This window comes from Pelodiscus sinensis, chromosome 28, assembly GCF_052426305.1.
Source record: "Pelodiscus sinensis isolate ZL-2025 chromosome 28, ASM5242630v1, whole genome shotgun sequence".
NCBI lineage: Eukaryota > Metazoa > Chordata > Testudines > Trionychidae > Pelodiscus > Pelodiscus sinensis.
In genome coordinates, this window is record NC_143079.1 from 806,199 (window position 1) to 832,344 (window position 26,146).

At 44.2% G+C, this 26,146-nt stretch overlaps 1 protein-coding gene across 2 annotated transcripts; it reads left to right on the forward strand.

Moving 5' to 3' along the window:
- POLB (DNA polymerase beta) lies at window positions 1-26,138 on the forward strand. Of its 2 annotated transcripts, XM_075915724.2 has the most exons (14): window positions 91-281; window positions 681-738; window positions 3,248-3,314; window positions 3,754-3,828; window positions 5,079-5,137; window positions 5,768-5,817; window positions 9,659-9,710; window positions 10,402-10,456; window positions 10,573-10,645; window positions 14,436-14,506; window positions 17,187-17,273; window positions 22,894-22,958; window positions 23,470-23,609; window positions 25,851-26,138. In XM_075915724.2, the coding sequence occupies exons 1-14, from the start codon at window positions 149-151 to the stop codon at window positions 25,943-25,945; spliced, it is 1,080 nt and encodes a 359-aa protein (XP_075771839.2). In that variant the 5' UTR covers window positions 91-148; the 3' UTR covers window positions 25,946-26,138. The 2 variants fall into 2 exon arrangements, with proteins under 2 accessions (XP_075771840.2, XP_075771839.2); XM_075915725.2 differs by lacking the exon at window positions 681-738 and having other exon boundaries at window positions 1-281.
- Window positions 26,139-26,146: the final 8 nt, after the last annotated feature.

Below are 26,146 nucleotides of genomic sequence, written 5' to 3' on the forward strand. Positions count from 1 at the left end.
ACTACATCTCCCATGGTGCCTTGGCCCGCACTGGCTGATGGGAAGGAGACCGGGCGGACACTACATCTCCCGTGGTGCCTTGGCCCGCACTGGCTGATGGGAAGGAGACCGGGCGGACACTACATCTCCCGTGGTGCCTTGGTCCGCCATGTGGCTACGTTTACGACGCGTCTGGCCCTTGTTCCGCGCAAGCGGCGCTGGCGCGGACCCCGGGGCCGCCATGAGCAAGCGCAAGGCGCCGCAGGAGAGTCCCAACGCGGGGATCACCGACTTCCTGAGCGGTGCGCGGGGGGCCGGGCCTGGGGCTGGGGGCGGGGCCTGGGGTCCGGGCTGGGGCTGGGGGCGGCCGGCGCCTGGGGCTGGGGGCGGGGCGCGGGGCGCGGGGCCTGGGGGCCGGGCCTGGGGCTGGGGGTCGGGGCTGGGGCTGGGGGCCGGGGCTGGGGTCCGGGCGGGGCCTGGGGTCCGGGCTGGGGCTGGGGGTCGGGGCTGGGGCTGGGGGCCGGGGCTGGGGTCCGGGCGGGGCCTGGGTCTGGGGGCGGGGCCTGGGGTCCGGGCTGGGGCTGGGGCTGGGGCCGGGGCTGGGGGCGGGCGGCGCCTGGGGCTGGGGGCGGGGCCTGGGGGCCGGGCGTGGCTGGGGCTGGGGGCGGGGCCGCGCCTGAGCCGTGCGCGTGTCCCCGCAGAGCTGGCGAACTACGAGAGGAACGTGAGCCGGGCCGTGCACAAGTACAACGCCTACAGGTAGGGGCGGGGCCGGCGTGACTCGCGCCAGGGCGGTGGCGCGGGGGGGCCGAAGGGGCGGTTATCGCACGTGACGTTGCGGCGGGGACACGAGAGATTTGCGCCTCGAGGGGCGCGTAGGACACGCCCCTGCACGTTCGGGGGGGGGGGGGCTGTCGGTGTCACTGCTCGTCCCTCCCTTCGCGAGCCAGCGGCTCTGCCCGCTGCTTTTTGCTCCCCAGGCCCTGGTGCCGGTGGACGCGCTGCTGCGGCCGTGGCCCAGGCCCAGGCTAAACCCGAACCCGCCAGCGGGCTGGGGCGCTGTGCACCGACACAACACGCAGACTGTCGTGAGCGTTGCTGGGCACGGCCCACTGCTTCAGATGCGCAGTGTTGGATGTCCAGAGCAGGGGCGGTGGGTATGCGACTAGCAAGGGGAAAGCTGAGCCGGAGTGTAACAGGAAAAGCAAATAGTCTATAAGCACCTAAAGACTGGGTAGTCAAGAGGCCGTTAAGAACCATTAGTAGGCAATAGAGCAGAGTACTAACACCAGATACTATACAGACAAACAAAACACAGGACTATGTAGCACTTTAAAGACTAACAAGATGGTTTATTAGGTGATGAGCTTTCGTGGGCCAGACCCCCTTCCTCAGATCGAATAGTGGAAGAAAATTGTTACAACCATATATACCAAAGGATACAATTAAAAAAATGAACACACATGAAAAGGACAAATCACACTGCAGAACAGAAGGGAGTTGGGGGGGAGGTAAATGTCTGTGAGCTAATGATATTAGAGGTGATAATTGGATAAGCTATCTTTGTAATGGGTAAGATAATTAGTCTTTATTCAAACTTAAGTGTAAAGCTCATCACCTAATAAACCATCTTGTTAGTCTTTAAAGTGCTACATAGTCCTGTTTTTTGTTTCAGCTACACCAGACACACATGGCTACATTTCTATCACTATATAGACAAAGAATCACTATCACCTTCATTGTTTGGTAGGTTGATAATGTCCATTATTTAATCCATTAGCATGAGTATCAAACTTGTGAATGAATTGTAGTTCCAGTCTTTCCTTGAGTATTTGGCTTGTGGAATTGGTCTGTAACAAAACAAGATCTGTTAATGAATGCCCAGGCAGATTGAATCTTCAATCAAACCCTAACGCACCCCGATCCTTCATTTACTTTTGGTTCTGGACATAGAATCATAGACCTGGAAGAGGCCTCAGGAAGTCATCAAGTCCAGCCCCCTGCCCAAGGCAGGATCAATCTCAACTAAATCAACCCAACCAGGGCATTGTCAAGCCGAGACAGCCAACACTCCAGTCATCTGAAGAAGTGGGCTTTGCCCACGAAAGCTCATGATACCATTTACGTGTTTTGTTAGTCTTTAAAGTGCTACCAGACTATTTGTTGTTTTTTAAGTTTGTCCATATAATGTACTTTCTAGAGCTGTCAATTGACCTGAGTTAACACCTGTGATTAAAGCAGGACAGGATTAACAGATTACATTTTTTAATGTGTTAACTGCAGGTGTTAATGCTGGGCTGCTGTCCCTTTCATGAGCAGAGCTAGGGATCAGCTGGGAACTCCAGCTGATTGCAACAGTAGAGCTAGGGATGTCCCTTTGAAGTGCCACTCTGGTGCTGGGGACTCCAGCTTATCCCGGGCTCCATGCAGCGCTGCCCCATTGAAATGCTGTTGTGGCATTTCAAAGGGTAGGCACATGCAATTAATCGTGATTAATTTTTTTAATCACTTGACAGCCCTAGTACTTCCCACAGCACAATATTTACAGATCAACAGTAATTCTGGTAGGCATCTGAGTGGTATAGTAACACCAATTTTTTAATGGTGTAATATTATTGTCCTATGTATACCAAGTGTCAAAACAGTAGACCTAACGAGCCGTTCTATGAACTTCTACTAGAAATCCTAGACTCATTCAATACTTTTCTTCCTTTTCTTCCTCACTGTTCATTCTGAGAGAAACTATTTTACATAAGTCTGTTCTCATACTTTTTAATTTTTTCTAAACTGGGCCTTGGATGGAAAATTGGAAAAAATCCTTCACTCTGAAAATATCTGAGGTGATTAAAGGGATTTCGATAAGTAGTTTTTGTAACATCTTTTTGAATAACAAGGCATTTTGTAAGTTTAATTTAGCACTGTTCTTGACCTTATTTCTAAAGGTCCATTTGTGCATCCCTCATGTTAAAATACATGACTCTTATTGATTGCTTGGAGGAAAGTAGTATTATGTTGAGCTGCCTTTTTTTTGGTTTTGTTTTGTTTTGTTTTTTGTTTTGTTTTGTTTTGGGTTTTTTTTTTTAATTTATTTCTCATGCACAAGGAATAGGAGACCTCAGAGTAGTTACGCTAGTGCCACTCACTGCCCCAGGATGGAATTGCACAAAGTGCATTTACGTGGAAGGTGTACACCAAATGTTTCTGTTCACTTGATATTGTTCACTGAAGGCTGGAATGTGAATGGAACTGTCGTTTTTTTTCCATATAGAAAAGCAGCTTCTGTAATATCAAAGTATCCAAGCAAGATAAAAAGTGGAGCTGAAGCAAGGAAGCTGGTAAGCTGTAAAATAGCTAGTGGTTTAATCCAAGTTCCTATCATACACACTTGAATTTCATTGGTCTGTAAATATATTGGTACATTATAATACATAATATTATTGTGGTAATTGAGGAGACTGACATGCATTTTTCTTGCATTTTCTCAGAAGTTTACATTTAGTACAGGAATTGTAAATTTTGCTAAAAGCCCATTTTAAAATGTTACTGTATAACAGGTAAAATTAGAGTCTACTTCTGTTGCTCATAAGGTTACTGCTTCAAATTATGAACATTAGCAAATGTGACAGCTCTTCCATTTCCCAGGTATTGTCTTGTACATTTGTGTTTCTGCTTTGCAAGTTTCTGAACTTAGTTTTGTAGTTTTTCCATAATGCCTGTGGTACTAGCTATCCTGAAGATAAAATTTAGACTTTTTGGTTCCCTTTCCTATTCCAGGAAGGAGTAGGAGCTAAAATAGCTGAGAAGATAGATGAGTTTTTATCCACTGGAAAACTACGTAAGCTTGAAAAGGTGAATTTATTTGACTTCCTTCTCTGTGGGTATTTTTCTTTGTGCTTTTCAAGGCCTCCTGATAACTCCATGCAATTTCTTTACTGCTTTTGGAGAGACTGAGGCCAAGCAAGAGGGATATGCATGTAAAATACCAGGGAAGTACAAAGAGAAAAATGGGAATGTTAAAAACAAACCAACAAAAAAAAACCTGAAATAAAATGGTATGTTCCTGGAACTATTACGTGATATGATCACTAACAAAACATGTAGATGGTATCATGAGCTTTCGTGGGCACAGAAGTGGGCTGTGCCCATGAAAGCTCATGATACCATCTACATTATTTTGTTAGTCTGTACAGGATAAACTTAAAAAACAAGAAGTAGTCTGGTAGCACTGTATAGACTAACTCTGCTACCTCCTGAAGCTGATGATATGATCAGTTTGCCTGCTTGCCTGTTCTGCCCAACAAATTGATGAAGTGGATTCTCATAGAAGTTTTACATTTTTACTTTTTATTTTTTTGTCAGTGCCATTTACCTAAGTGTGGACAAACACATATAAAGTTGCTAGCACATGGCTTTTCCCAATGTACTGGCCTGCTGCACCCTCTCTTGTTCTTAATTTTGGCTCTCACACCTCTGCCAGTGGATGTAAAATCTGTGCAAGTCTCTGTATGTACTTAATTCTGACACGTAGAATTTATTTCAGTATTCAGATGGGTTCAGACAATAGCTTTAAATTAGGGATGTGAATGGTTAACCGATTAAAAATGGCACTTACCAGGAATTGCTTACCGGCTACTGTTAACCAGTGGGCTGTAGCAGCCCTCTGCCCACTACAGGCAGGCTCGGCCTGGCTGGAGTGGCCCTCCACCCACCTCATTTCATTAGTTAAACATAACATTTAACCAGTTGAATTTATATCCCTATTGTAAATATGCAGTTGTAAATCTGAATACTTGTCAGCCTATATGGAAAGACTTTTTTTTTCCCCCTGTCCGCTAAAAAAAGAAGTAGCTTACTTAAAGCCATAACATCCCCTTAAGCCACAAACACTCTTCTCTGGAAACCAAAGATGATTCTAGAGCCAAGCGCTTGTCACTGAAAACCATTTCTCCAGGTTCTGTAGATCATTCTAGGCAATCATGCCATAAGTCTGTGATGTGTAGGTAATAACAGATCAGATCCAAAAGACTACAGCAACTTTCCAGATCTGAGTTATTCTGTGACTTTTCAAGTGTATTTAGAGAACCATCTCTCTTCTTTAGATTCGGCAGGATGATACAAGCTCATCTATCAATTTCCTGACCCGAGTTAGTGGTATAGGGTAAGAATTTCTTTTGCATGATTCTATCCACTTGTAGAGTTATTAACAGCAGTGTAGAGATTGAACTGGCACCAGGACATCCAAAGTAAGCCATCAGGGATTCAAGATGGAGTCCAGGGGCAAATCTGCATAAAGAAGGTAGTGGAAGTCATGGATGTGGATGAGGACATCTGCTTATAACATGGAACAGAGGAGCTGCCAAAGTCTGAGCCTTCCAAAAGGAATCTGAAGGAGCCACTAGAGAGATTGGAGAAACTGGCTTAAGTGTGTTGTCTTCAGCCTTTCTATAGCAAACTTGTTAAGGTGGGTAATGTTGTTCTCTCACATGTGGAGAAACCAAGGCACAGAGAAGTTAAGTGACTTGTCCAAAGCCACCAGGCAAGTCAGTGCTAGCAGTCCCTTGACCCCTGTCCTCTTCCTCTCATCTCCTGGTCCGCTCAAGCAGTATATGCCAAGTTGAGGGAGAATGTGAGAATAAATGTAAGAAATGGCTTTGGACTATGTGCCCGGTAATAAACTCGGTGTAATCAGTTAGTAAATTCTGGTGTAATGTGCTATTCTTGGATATATTTTCTGCTAGAGAGGTTTCACTGTGTCAGTTTGGTTATGAGGTGCCCTGTCCCTTTGCAGCCCTTCTGCAGCTAGGAAGCTTGTGGATGAAGGGATAAAGACATTGGAAGGTGAGTATACCATAAACTCTGCTGATTTCAGAGTGTTTGATTAGAAGAATGTGAAAGGATTTACACTGCAGGGCTTAACTCGAAATTATGCAAATTGAGCTACATCAATTGCGTATCTTATTTCGCAATAGGAAGCATCTGTCTACACAGCACTTTTTTCGAAATAGAGCACTCTTCCTCCGACTTCTCTTATTCCTTGTACGATGAGGGTTACAGGAGTCAGAGTAAGAAGTCCTCCAGTTTGACGGTATTTAGTCACTATTTTGAAGTAACTGCTGCTATGTAGATGGAGACTAAGATATTTCAGAACAGTGCTAGTTATTTTGAAATAGTGTTGCAGTGTAGATGTACCCTAAGTGACAGCAGTTACACAGTTAAGGGATAGGCATACTGCGTTCCAAAGCTTTGGTCAGTGTAGTGAAGAAATTCATGAGATTTGTTCTCAGTTATATGATGGGACAATATCCAAGGAAAGGGAAAATGATTTGGCTTCTTGGTTTGAGGAAACGGACCTTTTCAGTTATTTCTTCTAGGGCAGGAAGCTCTGAAGAGTGTGGCTTCAGTACATGTGTGCTTATGCTGCAGCAGTGTGATTCCTCTGACAGTGTACGCATACCTTTCTTTTGGTTGAGTGCCTAAGACGCACTTAGATTCATAAGGCCAAAAGGGTTTGCTGTGGTCATCTTGTCTGATTGCCTTCATAGCACAAGCTATAGAGCTTTTCTGAAATAAATCCTGTTTGAACTAGAGTATGCATCAGTTAGAAAACCATACAGTTGTGATTTAAAAATTGCCAGTGATGGGAGAATCCACCTCATTGCAGGAGAAATACCAGCTAATTCGAGTTAGGGCTTTACTTCGGAATCCCGTTTCACTGCCGCGTATAGACGTGGGCAGTTACTTCGGGCTAGTCAATTTCTAAAAATGGCTACTGGACGGGAATATGCAAATCATGCGTGGGATATTTAAATCCCGCGCTTCATTTACAATTTCGGTCGCCCTCATTAGCCTCCCTAGATTGATCTAGGGGGTTAGTGTAGACATATAATTAAAGTATGGGTAACTTAAATATTTTTGCCTGGTAATTTCCACCTTCAGTTTTAAAATTGTTCCACGACACATACCTGGGTTCCCTGGTCTATCAATTCATGATTTCATTCTGCTCCTCTCATCCTAATCCATTTGTTCCAATGTGCCTTAAACTTCTTCATTACTACTTATATCTTTACTGAAGGGTATGTAAAGAAGTTTATAGGAACATAGGTCTTAAGGTCACTAGATAAGATTCCTTCTTCCTCAGGTTATCCATTCCTTCTCTCCTGCCTGCCAGCAGGTTAGGGCACTCTCCCTTCCCCTCCGGCCCTTTTAATATCTCTGTGTCCATCACCAATGCGTCTGGTTCCATTTTCCAGTTTGTGGCTGTCTACATCAGACCCTTATAGGATTGTAGTGGCTTCTCCATCATTGGCAGTTCTTAAATCAAGATCAGATGTTTCTTTAAAAGATGTGATTTAATTCAAAAGGCATTATGTTGGGGACAGGGGAGCCAACAGCCTCCATGGGCCCCCTAGGCAAGGTCTGGGGGGGGGGGCGGGGAGGCTATGCATTTCCAGAAAGAGCGGGGCAGAGAGCAGCCATCCATCTGTGCCTCCCCTACACCTTTAGCCCTCAGGGCAAAATGAGCATGCGGTGTGCCTGTGGCCATTTAAAGCCTGGGTCCCTTTGAATCACCAGGCTCTGGGGCAGTGGTCCTGAAACTTTTGGGCCCATCGGGCGCCCGGGAGGTGGAGCTGGCCCTGATCACTTGGCGGGCACACAGAAATTTGCAGCCCTCATCCCCCAGGCAGACTTGGTTGGAGAAGTTCTATGAGCTGTTACACAGGAAGTCAGACTAGATCAGTGGTCTTCAGCCTTTTTAACCACAAGATCATTTTTTCAATTTAAATGCAATATAAGATCTACCTCAAACCCAAATACCCTTGCCCCACTTTCTTCCCACCTCTTCTCCAAGAACTCACCCTGCTCACTCCATCCCCTTCCTCTAAGCACCCCCACCTCTGAGCCCTCTCCCAGGAGCAGCACCTACTACCCCTTGTGCCAGCCCTGACTCTGAGCCAGTACCCCATACTCCCTCCTGTAACCCAACACACTGCCCCAGCCCAGAGCCTTCTCCTGCCCCCCAAACTCCTTTATAGAGCCTGAATACCCCTCCTGAACCCCTTGCCCCAGCCCAGTGAGTGTGGGGGATGGAGTAAGCAGGGCAAGGCTTTGGGAATATGACTCTCACATTGAAGGCTTTTTGACAAAGTGGTCCCCTTTAAAATAGTGAAACGTACGAATGTATTCAGAAACTGATTTTGATAACCAGCTCTGCTGACACTGTTCCCAAACCTGTTCAAGTTACCATTCTTGCTAAAGCCAACAGACTGAAACAAGTGTGTGGTTTCTAGGGCAAATTATTTGGGAGAGCTCTTAAACTGGAAACAGTCCAGGATTAGAGTTCCCCTCCTTTTTGAGCATCCTATTTTCTCTTCACATAAGATCACACCTTGTCAGTCAGTGTAGCCCTTGAACTGTGGTAACTTGCTCCAGAGGCCGCATTAGTAGGGATATTAGCTATCAGTTAATTGAATAGTCAACTAACTGCATGAATTCTTAGCATTCTGTGATTCTATTCTACAGTCCGCGGGGTGGGGCCAGCAGCCAGTGCAATCTGGCCCCACTCCTGGGGAGCCCCCGTCACTCCACACTGCTACCTCTGTATCAGAGGTAGCAGCGCAGGGTGCCAGGCAGGAGCTACCTCTGTGGACCAATGCCTGCCTCCCTGCACTGCTGCCTCTGATACAGAGCTCCTTTGCCCACCTCCGCCAATGCTGCTGCCTCTGATAGAGGCAGCAGTGGGGGTGGGGCGGGGGGGGGCAGGCAGCACCTTGGAGCCAGTGCTAGGTGGACCTGGCTTTTAAGCCAGTTCCCCCAGCACTGGCTCCTGCTTCTCTCCCCGGCCCCCCTCCCCCCCCAGTCTGCCACCTTGCTGCCTCTGATACAGCATCTGTATGTGTGAGTCTGGGATGATCCCAATCACAAGGCAGCCTGCTTCCAATACAGGTGAAGGTTTGGCCTTTTAGAGAATGCAGAGCTCAACAAGCACTGCACTGAGCACAGTATTAAACACTACAGTGACTACTTACTGACTTCAGATTGACTGTTTCCTAATACATTTTTGCTCAGTGACTGGAACTGATTTGCATGGAACTATTTGTCTGGAAGGCGTGGGAGTTATATGTAGTGTTCCCTGTAAACTGTGCACGTGTGCAACTGCTCAGGAGAAATTCTGATGCCACCCAGCTGATTAGCAGAGCTTCTACAGCTAGGCTTTTGTTTCTAGTGGTGGTGTATTTGCACATACGTCAGTGCGTGTAATTCATTCCGCACATGGATGGAAAATAATTGGTTGTGAGGGTTTTTTTGTTTTTTCCCTCCAGGGAATGGGTTTTGTGGTGGTGGTTTTGCTTTGTTTTTGAGGGAATAAAGAGCCTTTGTTTAGCCAGGATAGAATTCTCCCAGGCACACTTTTTGCTAGCCGTGTTATGTCGCACTGCAACACCCTTGCTGTTATTGTTAGGTTAAGGGATGTGTTCTGGCATAGGGATATAGTTTTAGTAGTCGTTACTGCATGCATTCTAATTCATGAGCACAACAAAAGCTCTTATCCTTTGTTTCTTTTTAAAGTTGTTATTGTCTGAGTGTTCTTGTGTGTTAAAGATGATTTAACTCATTCAATATCTATTTGTTAAAGTGATTTTCCTCCTCTTGGCTAACTTTTCTGTTCCGTTTTTCCCAGATCTAAGGAAAAATGAACACAAGCTGAATCATCATCAACGAATTGGGCTAAAGTAAGGCAGTTTTAATTTTCTTAGATATAGTTGCTTGGCTGCTGTTAAAAAATGCCTTCAAAGGTCAGTATACCGTTTAAGACTATAGCAACCATAAGCGGCACGCTCAATAGGTAAGATCCAGTTCCATCCCCTGTTCAATCCTTTTCTCAGTTGCTCATGTCTTATCCAACCAAATTTCTTTGGGGATGAAATGGACTTGGGCCTAGGACAGCCAAAAGATGCATTGTTTTGAAAGATTTAGTCAATTCAGCCCATCCATTTTTAAGTTACTAAAGATAGAGAAAATACAGCTTTTTTTTCTTCTCAGGTTCTGATTTGAAATCTGTCTGGACTACTGAGAGCCTAAACTCTAGGAAAAAATGATGGCTTGGGTTGCCTCTGGCCACTCTCTAAGGAAAGCCTTTTGTTTGCTGCTGATAAAATCAGTTTTGGAAGGTAGTGGAAGAAATTCCTGATAGGATATTCTTGTATGATAGCAGTACTTCCTCTCCCGTCTGAAATCAGTCTCAAGTGTGTGAGACTTGCAAAAGGAACCTTGTGTTAATTTGTTTACCATCACTGTCTAGATTTTTAGTTTCTAAACAATCAGTTTAATGTAAAATGTACAGTATTTGATCTAATCTTTGCTTGGTTAAATTTTAAATGCACAACTGTACCCTTAGTCCTTCAACTATTTTTATCTGTGCAGATATTTTGATGACTTTGAGAAAAGAATCCCTAGAGAAGAGATGTTACAGATGCAGGTAAGATATGTTCTTCCTCAACAAAGCCAGGCAGTGAGAACAAATGTAGAGGGCAACTCAATTATCTTGATCTGTGGGGTTGTTGTGTGTTTTTTTTTTTTTTTCCCCCTCAACAGGAAATAGCATTGGAAGAGGTAAAGAAACTGGACTCCGAATATATTGCTACAGTCTGTGGCAGTTTCAGGCGAGGTTGGTGATCATTTACATTATGATTCTAGGAGTCAAAACTTATTGACAAATGCCTGAATCGTGAACCTCTACCTGGGGTCTCCCCTGCGAGTAATCACAGTGGTGCTGCCGCAGCCCTATTCCCTGCAGCAGGCTAATCTGGAGCAGCGCCCAGGCTCTGGATGGAATTGCTCCCTGCTCCAGACACTGTTCAGGGACTGGCAAAGCCATCCGGCAACCTGGATTGGGGAGATTCTACCTCTGAAGGGTCCTACCCACTCAGCTGTGGCAGCAGTCTTTCAGGGGGGTGGAATCTGCCCAGTCCGGGCTGCCAGGAGGCTTTGCTGGTTCCCAAACAGCATCTGGGGCAGGAAGGCTGTGCAAGAGCAAAGCCTGCAGGATGTAGAATGACGTGATGATGTCACTCTGTCATCTTGCAGGAAAAACTTATAGAGAGAGAAAGACACATAGAAAATTACTGAAATTTGCAAAACAGGAAGCAACTAAAACAACTAAATTAAAAAAATCAAAGCAAAAATATTCTAAAATGTGACGTTCACTTATTTTGGCCTCTGTAGATTAATCTTTTATGATGCACTTGACAGGCTAGTCCTAGAAGAATTAAACCGCTGCTTAGTTCTGTTGGAGTCTCCAGTGGTGGTCAGCATATGAGAGTCAGTTTGTTGCTCTGTGTTGTCTTGCACAGATGAGAATTGATTAGGGTTCCACAGATGCATCTGCATGATGAGCCAGTGTGGATGCATGTTTTTACTATTGCCTGTTTTCTTTGCTTATACTTCCCTTTGACTTCTTTTCTCCTGTTCTTGATGGCTTCTATTGTAGACTGTGAAGTCTGCCACCAGCAACTTCCCATGTGTTCAGGTCGATGTGGCCAGTTTTTCAATGAGCTTTCAGAGTATCGTGTCATTGTCATTGGCCTCCCAATGTTTGTGCTCCTGTTCACAGTGCTACCTATAATATGGTTTTGGGGAGTTGGGTATCATCTGTACGCACAAGGTGACCAGCTCAAAGAAAATTATTAGGAATTAGATACTAGTTATGTAGCATTGGTTCAGGACTTCAGTATTTGGTATCCTGTCCTGAAAATCAAATGGTTGATGAGATGCATACAAGACATAGAAAAACAAGTGCCTTCTATAGTGTCCATGTTTCACTACCATGGATAAGAGTGCTTATCATAATTGCATGGTACACACTAATTTTGGTGTCAAGTTGAATATCTCTCATTCCACAGGAGACAACTAAGGGTACGTCTAGACTACATGCCTCTGTCGCCAGAGGCATGTAGATTAGGCTACCAGACATAGTAAAATGAAGCAGCGATTTAAATAATCGCCGCTTCATTTAAATTTACATGGCTGCCGCGCTGAGCCGACAAACAGCTGATCAGCTGTTTGTCGGCTCAGCACGGCAGCCATGTAAATTTAAATGAAGCGGCGATTATTTAAATCGCTGCTTCATTTTACTATGTCTGGTAGCCTAATCTACATGCCTCTGGCGACAGAGGCATGTAGTCTAGACGTACCCTAAGTCAATCATAGGCAGAACTAGCTTTAGAAATAACACTGCATGATGTAATCATCAGTCATGGCATTATCGGATGAAGCGCTGCCAAAATAGCAAAATGGTCTATTATGTTAAGCACTATCATCAATTGCTAATCCAGGGACAGAATACGTTGTTCCTGGAGAAGTCTGGTAAAGCACTTTGGTTTTCTTGAGGCAGACAGAGTCCAAATAGCTTTGCTGATCTAAAAAAGCCATCTTTTGGAGGCTGCTTGTCTTGGATGGTATGTGCTGGGAGCACACAATCATCAGTGAAGAAGCACTCCCTAAGGAACAAGTCATTGCTATAGTGTGAGCATGAAGACACTGGAGATGGCAGATGCTACCATCTGTATGGAATTGTATTTAAATACCCCAGTTGTAGTCTGAAAGAATCTATTAGCATAGAACTAAAGAGAATGGTCAATAGTGTAGGTGCGAGTGCAGAGCCTTGCTTCATTCACACTGTTCGTGACAGGCTTTGATGAAGCACCAATTCCCAGTAATCTAGCCAGCATGAATGAGTGCATGATGGTCACACATGTATGTGGCCAGCTTCAGGATGTAAAATGTTAACTGGCCTGCTGCATCATGCTGCGGATGGAGGGCCTTAGCCTGTGTTTGATCAACAGCAAAAATCACGTCTGCTTTTTTGTGTCCCAAGCAAAAGTCCAGTTGCCTATCAAAAAAGGGGTGGGAGACCTAAGTCCCGGAGGCCGGATGTGATCCCCGTCTTGCCTGGACCCAGCCCATGAGGCTCGATGCTCCCTCTCAGCATTGGGAAGCCTGTCACCCATTTCCAGACAAAACAGAGGCTAGGGACACCATTCCTACCCATCAGGGCTAATAGTCATTGGTGGATCTAATCTCCATGAAACTATGTAGCTATTCTTTTGAACCCTGTTAAAGCCCTAGCCTTCACCACATTCTCTGGCAAGGAGTTCCAGAGGTTGACTGTGTGCTGAGTAAAGAAAAACTTCCTTTTGTTTGTTTTAATCCTGCTGCCTATTAATTTTATTTGGTGACTCCTAGTTATTATATTGTGGGCATAAGTAAATAACTTTTCCTTATTCACTTTTCCACACCAGTGATGATTTTATAGACCTCTAACATATTCTCCCCCCCCCTTAGTCTCCTCTTTTCTAAGCTGAAAAGTCCCAGTCTTTTTAATCTCTCGTCATAATGGACCCATTTCAAACCCCTAATCATTTTTGTTGCCCTTTTCTGAACCTTTTCCAATGCCTCTTATTTTTTTTGTTTTTTTTTTTATTTTTATTTTTTTCGAGATGAGGCGACCACACCTGTACACAGTATTTAAGATGTGGGCGTACCATGGTTTTACATAGACAGAAAATAACTCATTGCTTCTTATTTGCTATCCTTTTTTAATGATTCCTAAACTGCTTTTGAAAAGTAATAAGCTTATTTTGAAATAACTCCAGAAATAACTCTTATTTCAAAAAACCAGGTAGCTCTCTTAGGTTATGTCTACACTACTAGAACAGCTCTAAGCAGACTGCCTTGTCTAAGCTGTGTAAAATGAAAGAGGAAGTGCACAGTAGTAAATACTCAGCAGGGTGCTCACTAGAAAGACATTCAATTCTTCTACAATCCATTGCAAATGGTTTTTAGTCCCTTAGTCTTTTCTTCTTCTTAGCACATTAGGGGTGCATCTACATAGCACCCTAAACTCAAAATAGCTTATTTTGAAATTTGGTGCATCTACACAGCACTGCATTTCGAGATAATGTGCCATTTTGAGACACCCTTTAACCCTTGTGGAACAAGGGTTACTGGGATGCCGAAATAGCTTGCCTGTTACTTTGAAAAATATTTCAAAATAACAAGCGTCCCATGTAGACACAGGGTAGGTATTTCGGGATATCGGAGGTATCCCAAAATAGCCATGCAGTGTAGACATACCCTATGGTTGAGATGTTGACGAGGCTTCCCCATTAATCATAGACTCATAGAAATGTACCATTGAAAAACATTGTGAGAGATCATCTAATAAAGCTCCTTGTGCTGTGGCAAGACCATGTAAATACTTACACTATAGGTGTTTATCTAACCCCTTATTAAGAACCTTAATAACTATTCTGTGCTAGTTCTGTGAACAGAAGAGCTTCTCCTCTTTTCTTCAGCACTAGTATTCAAATGTGACCTACCATGATCCATTCTTACTTGATATCAAGATTTACAATAAGGGTTGTTTCTTCTTTTTCTTCCTTTTTTTACTTTTTCAGGTGCAGAATCAAGTGGGGATATGGATATTCTCCTGACCCATCCAAGTTTCACTTCTGAATCGACCAAACAGGTGGATGTCTGTCTTTGTGCAATGTATTATTTGAAAGCTGAGTTTATACACTCTTATCAGCAGATCATACATACATGAACCTAAATGCAAAGGAATGTAACTGCTTTTTGCATTTATTTCTTGATGCCATAATACATTTTCATAGTTGATCAATAAAAATCCTGGATATATGCTCTAAACATAGTTATTGTGGATAATGTAGACTACCTTTTGTGTATTTAGGTGTTACATGTTTTAATTGTTCCGTAGAAGATTTTTGCATAACTAATTTTAGGGATGTTAGCGTATAGTCATTTAAACTGTTAACCAATAAGTCTGGGCTTATCAGTTAATCCTAATGACTACGTGCATCTCCACCCGCCCCCCCCCGCCCCCCCCGCTCACTTGCTGCCTGTGTATCCGAGGCAACAAGCAGGGGGGAGGCAGGAGCCAACTTTTAAGCTGGTTGCCTGTGCATGCCAGTTCCTGCAGAGCCATTTGCCCCCTCTCCCTGCTGCCTCCCACAGAGGTGGGGGGACAGACACAGGATGCTGGAGCAGCCTCTGTCTGTGGAGGTCCTAGGCCCCCCTGTGGACTGGAGCTGCTGCCACTCTACGCTGCTGCATCTGTATCAGAGGCAGCAGTGCAGGGTGGCAGACAGGAGCCGGTCTGCGTGGGGAACTGATTTTTAAACCGGCTCCCCTCATGCCACTCATACAGAGGCAGCAGCAGAATGGCAGAGGGGCTCCCAGAGTGACAGGGGGTCTCCTTACTACACTACGCATTTTAGTAAGTTTGTAACCACTAAAAATTGTTGTGGCTACACATTTACTAAAATAAATTATGTCTAACATCCTTAAATTATGTATGCTAAAGAAATTTCACACTTAATATACTGAACACGTGTATGTCTGGCTCAATAGTTAATGCTTTCCCCCTCTATGTGTGAAAGTTTATTTTCATTTCTTACTACTTCCCTCTGGGGAAGAGGCCATGATCACTATGATATTATCAAAGTGCTTCAAAGTGTTTGTGGTTCTCTAATAAGAGAACTGCTTGTTCAGAATCATGGGCTTGGTGTCTTTCCCTTGTGTATAAATTGATTGTACTTTTTTGTAGCATTATACTACTCCTGACTTTATATCACTACAAAAAATATGGCCCTGCTTTCTTTAAAACCATATGCAATTTTTTGTGGGGGGAAAAAATCAGGCTTTTATATCTTGTTACCAAAAATAACTACATTCAGGACAGTTCACCCCTTCCCCCCCCCCCGAAAAAAAAGCATTTGTGTTTTAAAATGGAAAAAAGTGGTCTCACAAGATGCTTACTATGGCTTGACTATTGTATTTGAAGCTTATGAGCCTTTGATAGGGCACACCAAAAATGTAGTTAATTTACACAGTGTCTGTGGCCCAGAGTTCCTTAATTTAGAGGCAAGCTACACAATTCAAGTAGAAGTAATGAATTTTAAAAGTCCACAAGTACTCATGATTCTCTCCATTTTTTTAAATCAATGTTTCCCTCTTCCACTCAGTATCACAGACAGTGATGGTTGGAAGCTAAAGAACCATGGCATACTTCAAATAGTTTGAGTGATCCTGTAATTTTGTGCTTCCAGGTGTTTAAACGTAACTTCCACTCTTTAGAATTTCCAAGATGATGATTTCTGAGGTGTCTTGAAAGCATTATGTCATTCTCTTAAGGTCTTTTTCTGTTAGGCAACTGCATATATTTATACCTTTATCACAGTTTAATCACTATTAATCATTATCTAAATAGATCTTAAAGAGGAACGAGATATCTTTTTGTGTGCAGAGAAACAACAAAAAGGGAAATAAATCTTTCCCTGCATATTATGCCTTAGAACCATCTTTAACCATCACTGAAAGTTGGCAATGCTGTTCTTTAGTTTTTTTACAAGAGAATATTTCTGTGTTAAATCAAAGAAGATTCTAATGGACCTGTGGAAACTAACAATCCAAAAAAAAACAGTCATTAATTTAGAAATACAAGATTTAAAATTGTACAAGCTTCATCAAGTCTAATGAAAATATTTCAGTGCTTTTTTTGGGGGGTGGGGGGTCTGGCAATACAATGTAGATTTGAGAGAACAATTTTTCCTTAACCAAACTTTCAAGTATTGCTTTTTTATGGCATGTAGTTTCTGCCAAAGTCTCATAACATGGTCCTTGAATAGATATTTTCTATCAATGTAAATCTTAAGGAGATCTCAAGGATATATTATAGTTTGGAAAAGAAAAGACTGAGACAGGGACATTATAGAGGTTTTCAGATATCTAAAAGGGTGTCACAGGGAGGAAGAGGGAAAATTGTTTTCCTTGGCCTCTGATGATAGGACAAGAAGCAATGAGCTTAAACTGCAGCAAGGGAGGTTAAGGTTGGACATTAGGAAAAACTTCCTACCTGTCAGGGTCGTTAAACACTGGAATACATTGGTTATGGAATCTCTATGACTGGAGATACTTAAGGTTAGACAGACATCTATCAGGGATAATATAGACCATGCTTGGTCTTGCCATGAGGGCAGAGGACTGGACTTGATCTCTCGAGGTCCAGTTCTAGTATTCTGTGATTCTACATCTGTGGGTCATGTTGCTGTTAACTAAGAAAAGGGAACTTTTTTGTTTAACTAAGGTTTCATTTCACTTTGCTTACATTTAACCTTTATTATTTCTAGCCAAAGCTTTTGCACCAAGTTGTAGAACAATTGGAAAAAATCCACTTTGTCACAGACACATTGTCAAAGGGTGATACGAAATTCATGGTGAGTATTCTCTGAATATTTAATAAGGCAATATCTCCATGATAGATATACCATAAATATGATTTGCACTATTTCCTTTTTAATCAGATACGCATGTGTATGCAGTAACGCAGAGTAATAATTAGCTAGTAATACCTTTTTGTGGTCAAGAGTTGTTAAAACAATCTGTGTCTAGGTGCAGTAGCTAAAGGAGAGGGAACTTTACCCAAGAAGCATTTTATCCCATTGTGTTTATATTAAAAAATGTCTTCTCTATATGTGTTGAAATGTTCATAAGAAACATTGTTTCCTTTTGGTTAATATGCAGCTTTGCGTTCTTTAAATGGAGGGAGAAAGAAAAGGGTTAGTATGTAAGGGAGTGCAAACTCTAAATCCCATCTCCTGGTGACTTTTATTATCAGGGTCCAATGTATCATAATGTTCACCACATCTCCATCCACCTTTCCAACTACTCACTTTCTGATTTCTTTAATGCTTCCCACAAGCTGATCCACCCTTTCCCTTCTCATGCCTCATTACACACCTCTTTACTATAACTACCATACATCTTAGCCAGATTCTCTGACTTAAAGTATGCTCCCACCTTGCTGTCACTGCCTCTAGCCTGTACTGCTCCTTCAGCCTACCCCAATGACTATCCTGAAATTAGGCTTGAATTTACAATTTGGTGTAGATAGAATATATGGCTATGGGAAATTGTCCAAGATTCAGCGAAACCATCTTTTGCTGTGATCTTATCCTTGGTTACTCGAAGATGTAGACTGCTCTAGTGAGAGTTTCCATATCATTCTGTTTAGTTCTACAGGTTGGACCTCCCTGGTCCGACACCCTGGGGACCTGACCAGTCCCGAAGGAGGGATTTTGCCAGTACATGAGAGGTCATTTCTGGACCTCCTGACCTCCTGCTGATCCAGTTGGGCAGCCGTCACTGCCATGACTCCAGGATCCGCAGTGCAGCTGTACGCTGCAGCTCCCTGCTCCACTGAGCAACGGCATCTCCCAGCTGGGTCTCCCAACCTTGCTGGGCAGCCCCACTGCCATATGTTGGGTGCCCCTCCCCCCATCAGCTTTCTGTGAGCAGCCCACTGCCTGTCCAGCCCTGTAGGGTTCCATGCCACTGGCCCCCTGCACTGGGATTCTCTGGTCCTGCAACATCTGTGCCAGCCCATGGACGTTGCCAGACCAGAAAATCCCGGTTAAGAGAGTTTCGACCTGTCAGTTTGACACTGCGAGAAATTAGTAGCTAAGTTAGACACCTTTTTATGAATTTAATATCTAATCTCAATAAAGCAAGAACCCTGTGTAGCTTGACATTCAGAAACGGCATTCCTCAAAAAAAATTCCAGATGAAGTCAGTGGTTGCAGAACAGAAAATGAAAGGAATCTTTGCCCACAGAATATCTGAGGATTGTCCCCAGTTGTGTGTTTAATTGTAATGATGCAGACCCTTAAGTTAAGTATTCCTCTGTATGGAGACAAATTGGGTTTTTTTGGTTTGTTTGTGGGGCTTTTTTTTTTTTTTTTTGGTTTTGGTTTTTTTTAGCGGCTTGTTTAAAGTACTGAGCGAATGCTATCGTGTTTCACTTCCACCAGTTCTGTTTTTACAGGCTCCAGTTACCCTGTTCTTAAAGGCTGGTGAAAAGTTCATTCTAACATACAAGTAGAACCATAGTCAACTGTTATGACTGGACTGGAGACAGTATTTGGTTAGTTCCACTCAATCATGGATTAGCTTAATGATGATCATAGGACTGGAAGGGGCTTTGAAAAATGATCAAGTCCAGTCCCCTGCATTCATGGCAGGACCAAGCACCATGTAGGCCAGGGGTGGGCAAAAGGCCCACCAAGTGGGTTGATCCAGCCCACAGAGGTCCTGCCCCGCTCTCCCACCCCCAGGACAATCATGGCCTGGGGACGGGGGAGCTCGAGATGCTTAGTCAACCCTGGCAGTTGACTCTAAGCGCCATGCACTGGAGGGCAGGGAGTGAGAGACTTGGCACTTCCCTTGCCCCCAGGCCAATAAGAGCCTGGGGGTGGAGGAAAGCACGCAAAGTCTTCTGCTCCTGCCCTGCGAAGAGCACACAGGATGGGGTCAGGGCAGGAGGAGACTTTTTTCCTGAGTGGCCTGGGGTGGAGGGAGCATGCACAGTCTCCTTCTGCCCGTCAGGGGGCTCAGCAGTCAACCGCCGTCTGCTGTTCAGCTGGCAGGTGACTCTTAAGTGCAGCACTTCTTGCCAGGGCGAGGGCAGACTTCACACAGTCCTCCCACCCCCAGGCCCTGGTTGACCTGGGGATGGGGAGGGAGCGTTCAAAGTCTACTTTCACCACCAGCTAGAGGCCCAGCCCTAGGGCAGGGCAAGGGCATCACACAAAGCAAGCCGACCGGTTCACAACCAGTAAGCCCAGTAAGTAGTCGGTCTCCCTGTTCAGGAGGGATTCAAGCACTTTGCCTGTGGCTGCAAACTGCAGGAGGGGACACTGCCACCCAATGAAGGGGTGGCAGGGTGGACACGGGCTCTCCCTACACCACTGTGCCCCAGCCCAGGGCCCTAATCGCAGCTGGTGGTCAGCAGGGATCCAGTCCAAAACTCACTGACCTGTTATGAGTGCACTGCAGCCCACTGACGCTCTGCCAGACCATGGTCGACTATCCCATGGCCCACTCCAATTCTCCCCTCCATACCTTGTACCTGGCTCCGTGGGAGGTCCTCCAGGCCGCATGGGTTAGGAACCTCTGGCCACCACAGCAAGCCCAGTTGGTAGTCGTCCATCAGCAGGCCCGGAGGCCCAGGCCAGTTGTCTGCTTCCTCTGGCTCTGGTTCCCCCTTCAGTTCTGGCTCCTCAGCAGGCGGGATTGGGGAGGCTTCTGACTTCCCGGCTGTCTGTGTCGTGAAGGCCTCTGGCTCCCTTGCTGGCTGGGGAGAGAAGGCTTCTGGCTCCCTCTCTGGCAGTCCTTTTCTATTCTCCTAGGTGAGTCATCCAGGCAAGCCCACCATGGCTCTGGGAGGGGCATTTCCCCCTTGGGATCAGTGGGTGGCCACTCCAGCCCACTACACGTTCATTGCATACATCTGTATAAAACAGTCATTACTGGAGAGGACACTGTTGATGATATGTCAGGGTAGAGTAAGTAGAAATGGCAGGCGAAGTTCAAATATTGGGAAAGTAAATGGGATTGGGACTCTAGTTGAGATTAGAAATGTCTGAGTGAAGACAACAGAACATATTAAAAATCAGTAACTTGTTGCAAAAGGATACAGATTTGTTGAGCTTTCAGAACAAACATAAGGAAGGGGAAATCTTAGTGTGGCTGGAGGACATTCTACGGGTTGGACTTACCTCATCTGGCACCCTCGGACCTGACTAGTCCTGGATGAGGGATTTTGCCAAACCAGGGGAAGTCATTTCTGGCTTCTCTGTCACCAGTCCCACCAGCATTTGCTGGGCTCCCAGGCCCGCTGGGCTCCCAGGCCCACTGCCCTACTGGCCCACAGGGCTCCCAGTTGCCAGCCCTCCACCAAAACTCTCTGGTTCTGGAACATCCAGGATCCTGCCAGACCAGAGGGGCAGGATTTAGAGAAGTTCATCCTGTGCAAGGGTTTTCAGTTTTCCTGTGTAAACAGCTCTGCAACTCTTCTTCCCCACCCGCAATCATCCCGCGCAGTTGTACACGCCACATAAAATAAAGATTGATGGTGAACTAAATGAATTATACAATGACTTTTTCTCTAAGAGCCTTTCTGGTACTTTTAATGTCAGAAAATGCCTTTCCATTCAGACTTGCATTGGCTGTAACTTTTATCCATGCTTTCTTCTACTGTTCTGTTTAGCTGTCATTTTCCATTCACAATCATGAGCTCTCAGCATACCTGTAATGGCTAAAATAGAGGCCTGGGAATTGGAATGCTGGAGTTCTAGTGGTACCTCAGGTTCCCTGACTTCACAACAGTTACTTATAGGCAGGGCTCGACAAACCACGGTGAGATCTACTCGCCAGCCCCGCACCGCCCATGCGCATGCATGCAGTGCCAGTGAATGGGACGAACGGCGCGACCAGCTGAAATCTACTTGCCACGGGAGTGTAGAAACAGTGATTTGTCGAGCCCTGCTTATAGGGATGTAAAATTTTGATTATTTGGTTAATCAAATAGTTGATGCAATTTGCATCAACTATTCAATTAGTCAATAAAGGCTCTTCCGTCTTTGAAGTGTAGCAACAGCCCCAAGGCGCCAAGGCTGATAGAAGCAGCAAGGCAGGGGGGAAGGAACTCAACTAGCCTGTTGACTATTTGATAAGCATTTGCTTATTGCAGGGCTACTCAACTTTAGAAGCCCCTGGGGGCCACAGTGATAGCACATGCCGAGGGCTGCAACTTAGTGTGGTTGCATAGACATGCAAATATATATGCAAATAGCTTCTTTCACACTGACAGGCATGAATACAAAGATTAAGGCAAGACTACACAACACGCAGGCCCCATTTAAGCCAGTTCTGCTGATATTACTAAAATGCAATATTTACCCGATTTCCACCCCTATGTCAGCACTTTTAATGAGCAATGACAGGCCAGGAATTTAACTACTAAAATGCATCTCAACAGAAGACCATTATCTTGACTACTTTTTTGTTTTGGCTTCACAGCAGAATTTAAGCACCAAAACACATATTCACCCAAACCACACTGTGAGCCACAAACAAACAGGCCACCTACAGGCCACGTGTTGAGTAGTCCTAGCATATTGGATAGTTGACTGGTTGTTCACATCCCTAGTTACTTACCTATATGGTAGGTAAGTGTTGTGTTTTGTAGGTGAAAGGTGGCATGGATATAATACACGTTATCCTACTTCTTCTGTTTTAGCTTCTGTGTTATGGGATTATGCCATTTGGTATCTTTTATGGAATTGATACGATGGATGTTCCTGAAGCAGGGAGGGATACCTGAAATACTTTTGAGTATTTTGCTTAATTCATAAGGTCTCAATGACTTAATATCAACATTTCTGTAGTATTGCACAAATCCTACTTTATGCATATTTAACTTGCTTTCTAGCCTAGTGGATTATTGATCCTGATTTGACATGCTTTATTCTTAATATGCTCAGTGACTTCAGTAACTTCCTAAATGCAGCCTAGTACTTGAGCAGTCCAATGGACAAATGCAAGGATGTAGTTGCACAGTACTACAAAATTCTGGCATCTGATGCTTTGTCCATTGTCCTAATCTTTTTACTTTTCCTCTGAGTCTTGTGTTCCTTTAGAAATCCTCATAGTTATTAACAGGGCTCGACAGACCGTGGCAAAATCCACTCGCCCACCGCGCATGCGCCAGCCCCGCACTGCGCATGTGCGTGCCGCTGGTGAACGGGGCGACCGGCTGAAATCTACTCGCCATTTGTCGAGCCCTGGTAGGGGGTGGGGGAATATAAGCCAAAAAAGCACGTTTAGTAAGCAAAATCTCTTACTCCTTTCTAAAACATTGTCTGTGCATGATTATATAAATACATAGGCTTCATGATCTGTGTTTCAAAACTGTTAATGGGATTTTAAAAAAGAGAGAGAGATTTTAGAATTATTTCATTCCTTTTTATAACTTCTGATTTCCTTGTGCTCTTTTAGGGTGTATGTCAATTACCAAACAAAGAAGATGGAACCAATTATCCATACCGGAGAATTGATATCAGGTAAAACTTAAATTGAATTAGCTTGCATCTCTAGTGTAAAACAGGCATTTGTAAAACCATCATCCAGAATGGGGATAGTTGTCATGATTCCACCTTCTCATGTGCATCACACAACAGAATTGCACAGCCAACTCAACTTCTTGTTGGGGGGTTGGAGAGTGGTTTGTCCCAGCACCTGACTCCAAAGCAAGCCCCCCTTCTCCTGCTTCCAGAACAAGGATTGTCATTACCATCCTTCCCCTCCAGCAACTACTGAACAGAGGTTTCAGAGTAATGCACCCTTAACCACTCAATAATAGTTTAATGGCAAGAGTTGTTGCATCCCCTCTTCCTTTCTGTGCCTTGCATTTTCTCCAATTATGTTCTAGGAATTCTGTAAAGTGGGGCCAGTAGAACATTGGGACTTGCTGTAACGGGTAATAAGACTTGAGAAACTGCCCTTTGAGTGAATTCCAACTGACTTGTAACTGTGCTGTGTCTTTTTGTTTTTTCTTTTGTCCATTTATTCTAGGCTGATCCCCAAGGACCAGTATTATTGTGGGGTACTGTACTTCACAGGCAGTGACCTATTCAATAAGAACATGAGAACTCACGCCCTGGAAATGGGCTTCACAATCAATGAGTACACAATTCGGCCCTTGGGAGTTACTGGTGAGTTTGGTCTCCACACTCAGTGATCTATCTAGTGTGTCTTGCTGTAATGCTTGCTAGAGGTACTCAGGGTTGGGAGTCATAATGTGAAGTGATCTTATCTGTGTGCTGCAGTTCAGCTTCCAGAAACCAAACCAGTCTGCAGAAGCGAAGAGTGAGGGGGGATTTGAGAGCAGCCTTCAACTTCCAGATGGGAGGTTCCAAAGACAATGGAGAGAGGCTGTTCTCAGTAGTGATGGATGCCAGAACAAGGAGCAATGGCCTCAAGTTACAGTGGGGGAGGTCTAGGTTGGATATTAGGAAAATCTATTTCCCTAGGAGGGAAGCGAAGCGCTGGGATGGGTTCCCTAGGGAGGTGGTAGAATCTCCATCCCTAGAGGTTTTTAAAAGCTTGACAAAGCCCTTGCTGGGATGGTTGAGTTGGGTTGGTCCTGCTTTGAGCAGGGGCTTGATTCGATGACTCCTGAGGTCTCTTCCAGCCCTGGGACTCCATGATTCTATGAAATCCTGCTGGCAACAGAACTCTTGTTGTGCAAGCTAATAATAAGCACATTCCAATCTTCTGAGCCTGCACCCTGCCTATTCCACTCCTGTAACTGCATCCTCAGAGAAATTAGTAGACTTGCTCTCCCCAAGGGACCAGTAACACACATTTGTGTGATTCAACTGAGAGTCCACTCCTACAGCACTGAGTTTTGTTGGTAATGAAAACAATCATAAGTTTATTATCAGAAGCTAAGATTTAAGAGAGTGAGGATAACAATGGAGGCAGAAATGGTTGCATATAAAATATGCTTCCTAGAATTAGACTTAGGTTTTAGTCTGTTTAAAATTGTTTTAGATGAGAAACTATTTCCAAAGGTCATGGCTAAGATCCTCCTTTCATGAATATGGTAAGCACTGTCCTTTTTGGTTCCTCCGTGAACAACAAGTGTCCTTTTTGCCTTCTTATAGCCCTCCAAATTGATTGTTTTGTCCCCAGAATCAGAATTGATCTCCTGTGATTTAGTCTTTGGTGCCTTCCTATCCCCATTTACTCAGTGTACAGATTTGGCTTCTGTTGACTTACAATGCTTAATTTACATAGCCAACCACATGACAGATAGTTAACTTTGTGGCTCAAAACCTTGAAACATATTTTCAGAACACATACACAATTCCTGAAATATCATCCGTTAGGGATGTTAAAGTGCATTTAAGTAAGCATAGCTGCTGAAAACTTCAGCTGAGGGCAGGTGGCTTTCCAGGAGTCAGGGGGCATGGAGAGCTGGCTTTAAAGCTGGCTCCCTGTGCGTACTGGGAGCCTGCATGTAACCAAGTACACAGTTACCCTTTCACATCTCTGCTGCCTATCCTTAGATCTTGCAACATTTATGAGGATCAGTATGACATGCATTTATTAGATACTTCAGCTATCTTTAGATCTATTCTACAAAGTCCATGTGGTGAATCTAATGTGAGTTTATCATTGCTGCCAGGAGTTATTACAGAACAGTGGACCCTTTACCAGTTGGCACTGAGAGGTGGTTAGTCACACTTGCCCTGAAAACCCTTCCACGCAAAGACTATTTCAGAATGTTTCAAAGGCTACTGACACATGCAGTAGTTACAAATGTAAATGCTATTCTCTCTGATATCAGAGACCTATCTAGGATCAGGAGGCAGCTTTCTTCTCTCCAGTACCTACGCAGCAATGCCACACAAAGTATTCCAGCTCTGGGTCTGCCTGATCCAGCTCTGAAATCAATGGCAAAATTCAAATGATAACAAGACTTGGTCTGTTTGTGCCACACAGGACAGGCATCTGTTTTCCAGCATTATAACAAGGCTGTAGTGCTCTCAGTTGGTTTGGGATTGGCATACTAACTTTAAGCAGGGCACTTGTGCATGCCACCAGCTGATTATCAGAGTACTCATAGGTTTTATTTCTACTAGTGGTGCACATTTGTGTATGTCTTTGTGCCCATAAAAACTTATTCCGTACATGGGTGGAAAAGATTAGCGGGAACATTAGTGATGGTGTATATTGAACTGTCAGGAGCTAGAGTTATCTAACTGTTAACCAAACTCCTATTTCCCCATTTCATTCCTTTATGCAGTTTCTTGGTTTTCAGACATTAGTCTGTTTTCCAAATAGATCTGTCTTTGTGTTATAAAAGAGTGTCTGCACAGGACTGCTGCTTCTCATAATGCCTTGCGAAGTTGCTGTTCACCCTTCTGTTGTCTTTATTGTGTTTGCAGGAGTTGCTGGGGAACCCCTCCCAGTAGACAGTGAAAAGGACATTTTTGATTACATACAGTGGAAGTATCGAGAGCCAAAAGAACGGAGTGAATAATTTGCTTTCATAGGTTCACCAGAGTGCTTGCTTTTTTAGTGTTTGAGAATAAATCATTTGTTAAGAGTAGATGCATATTTATTGCTTGAACATTACTTCAGAAGGTGTGTATTACTGATTCTGTTAAACGAGCTCAATGGCACTAGAATAAAATATGTTTTAAATATTAAATCACCTAATATTGCAACTTGAAGACTTTCC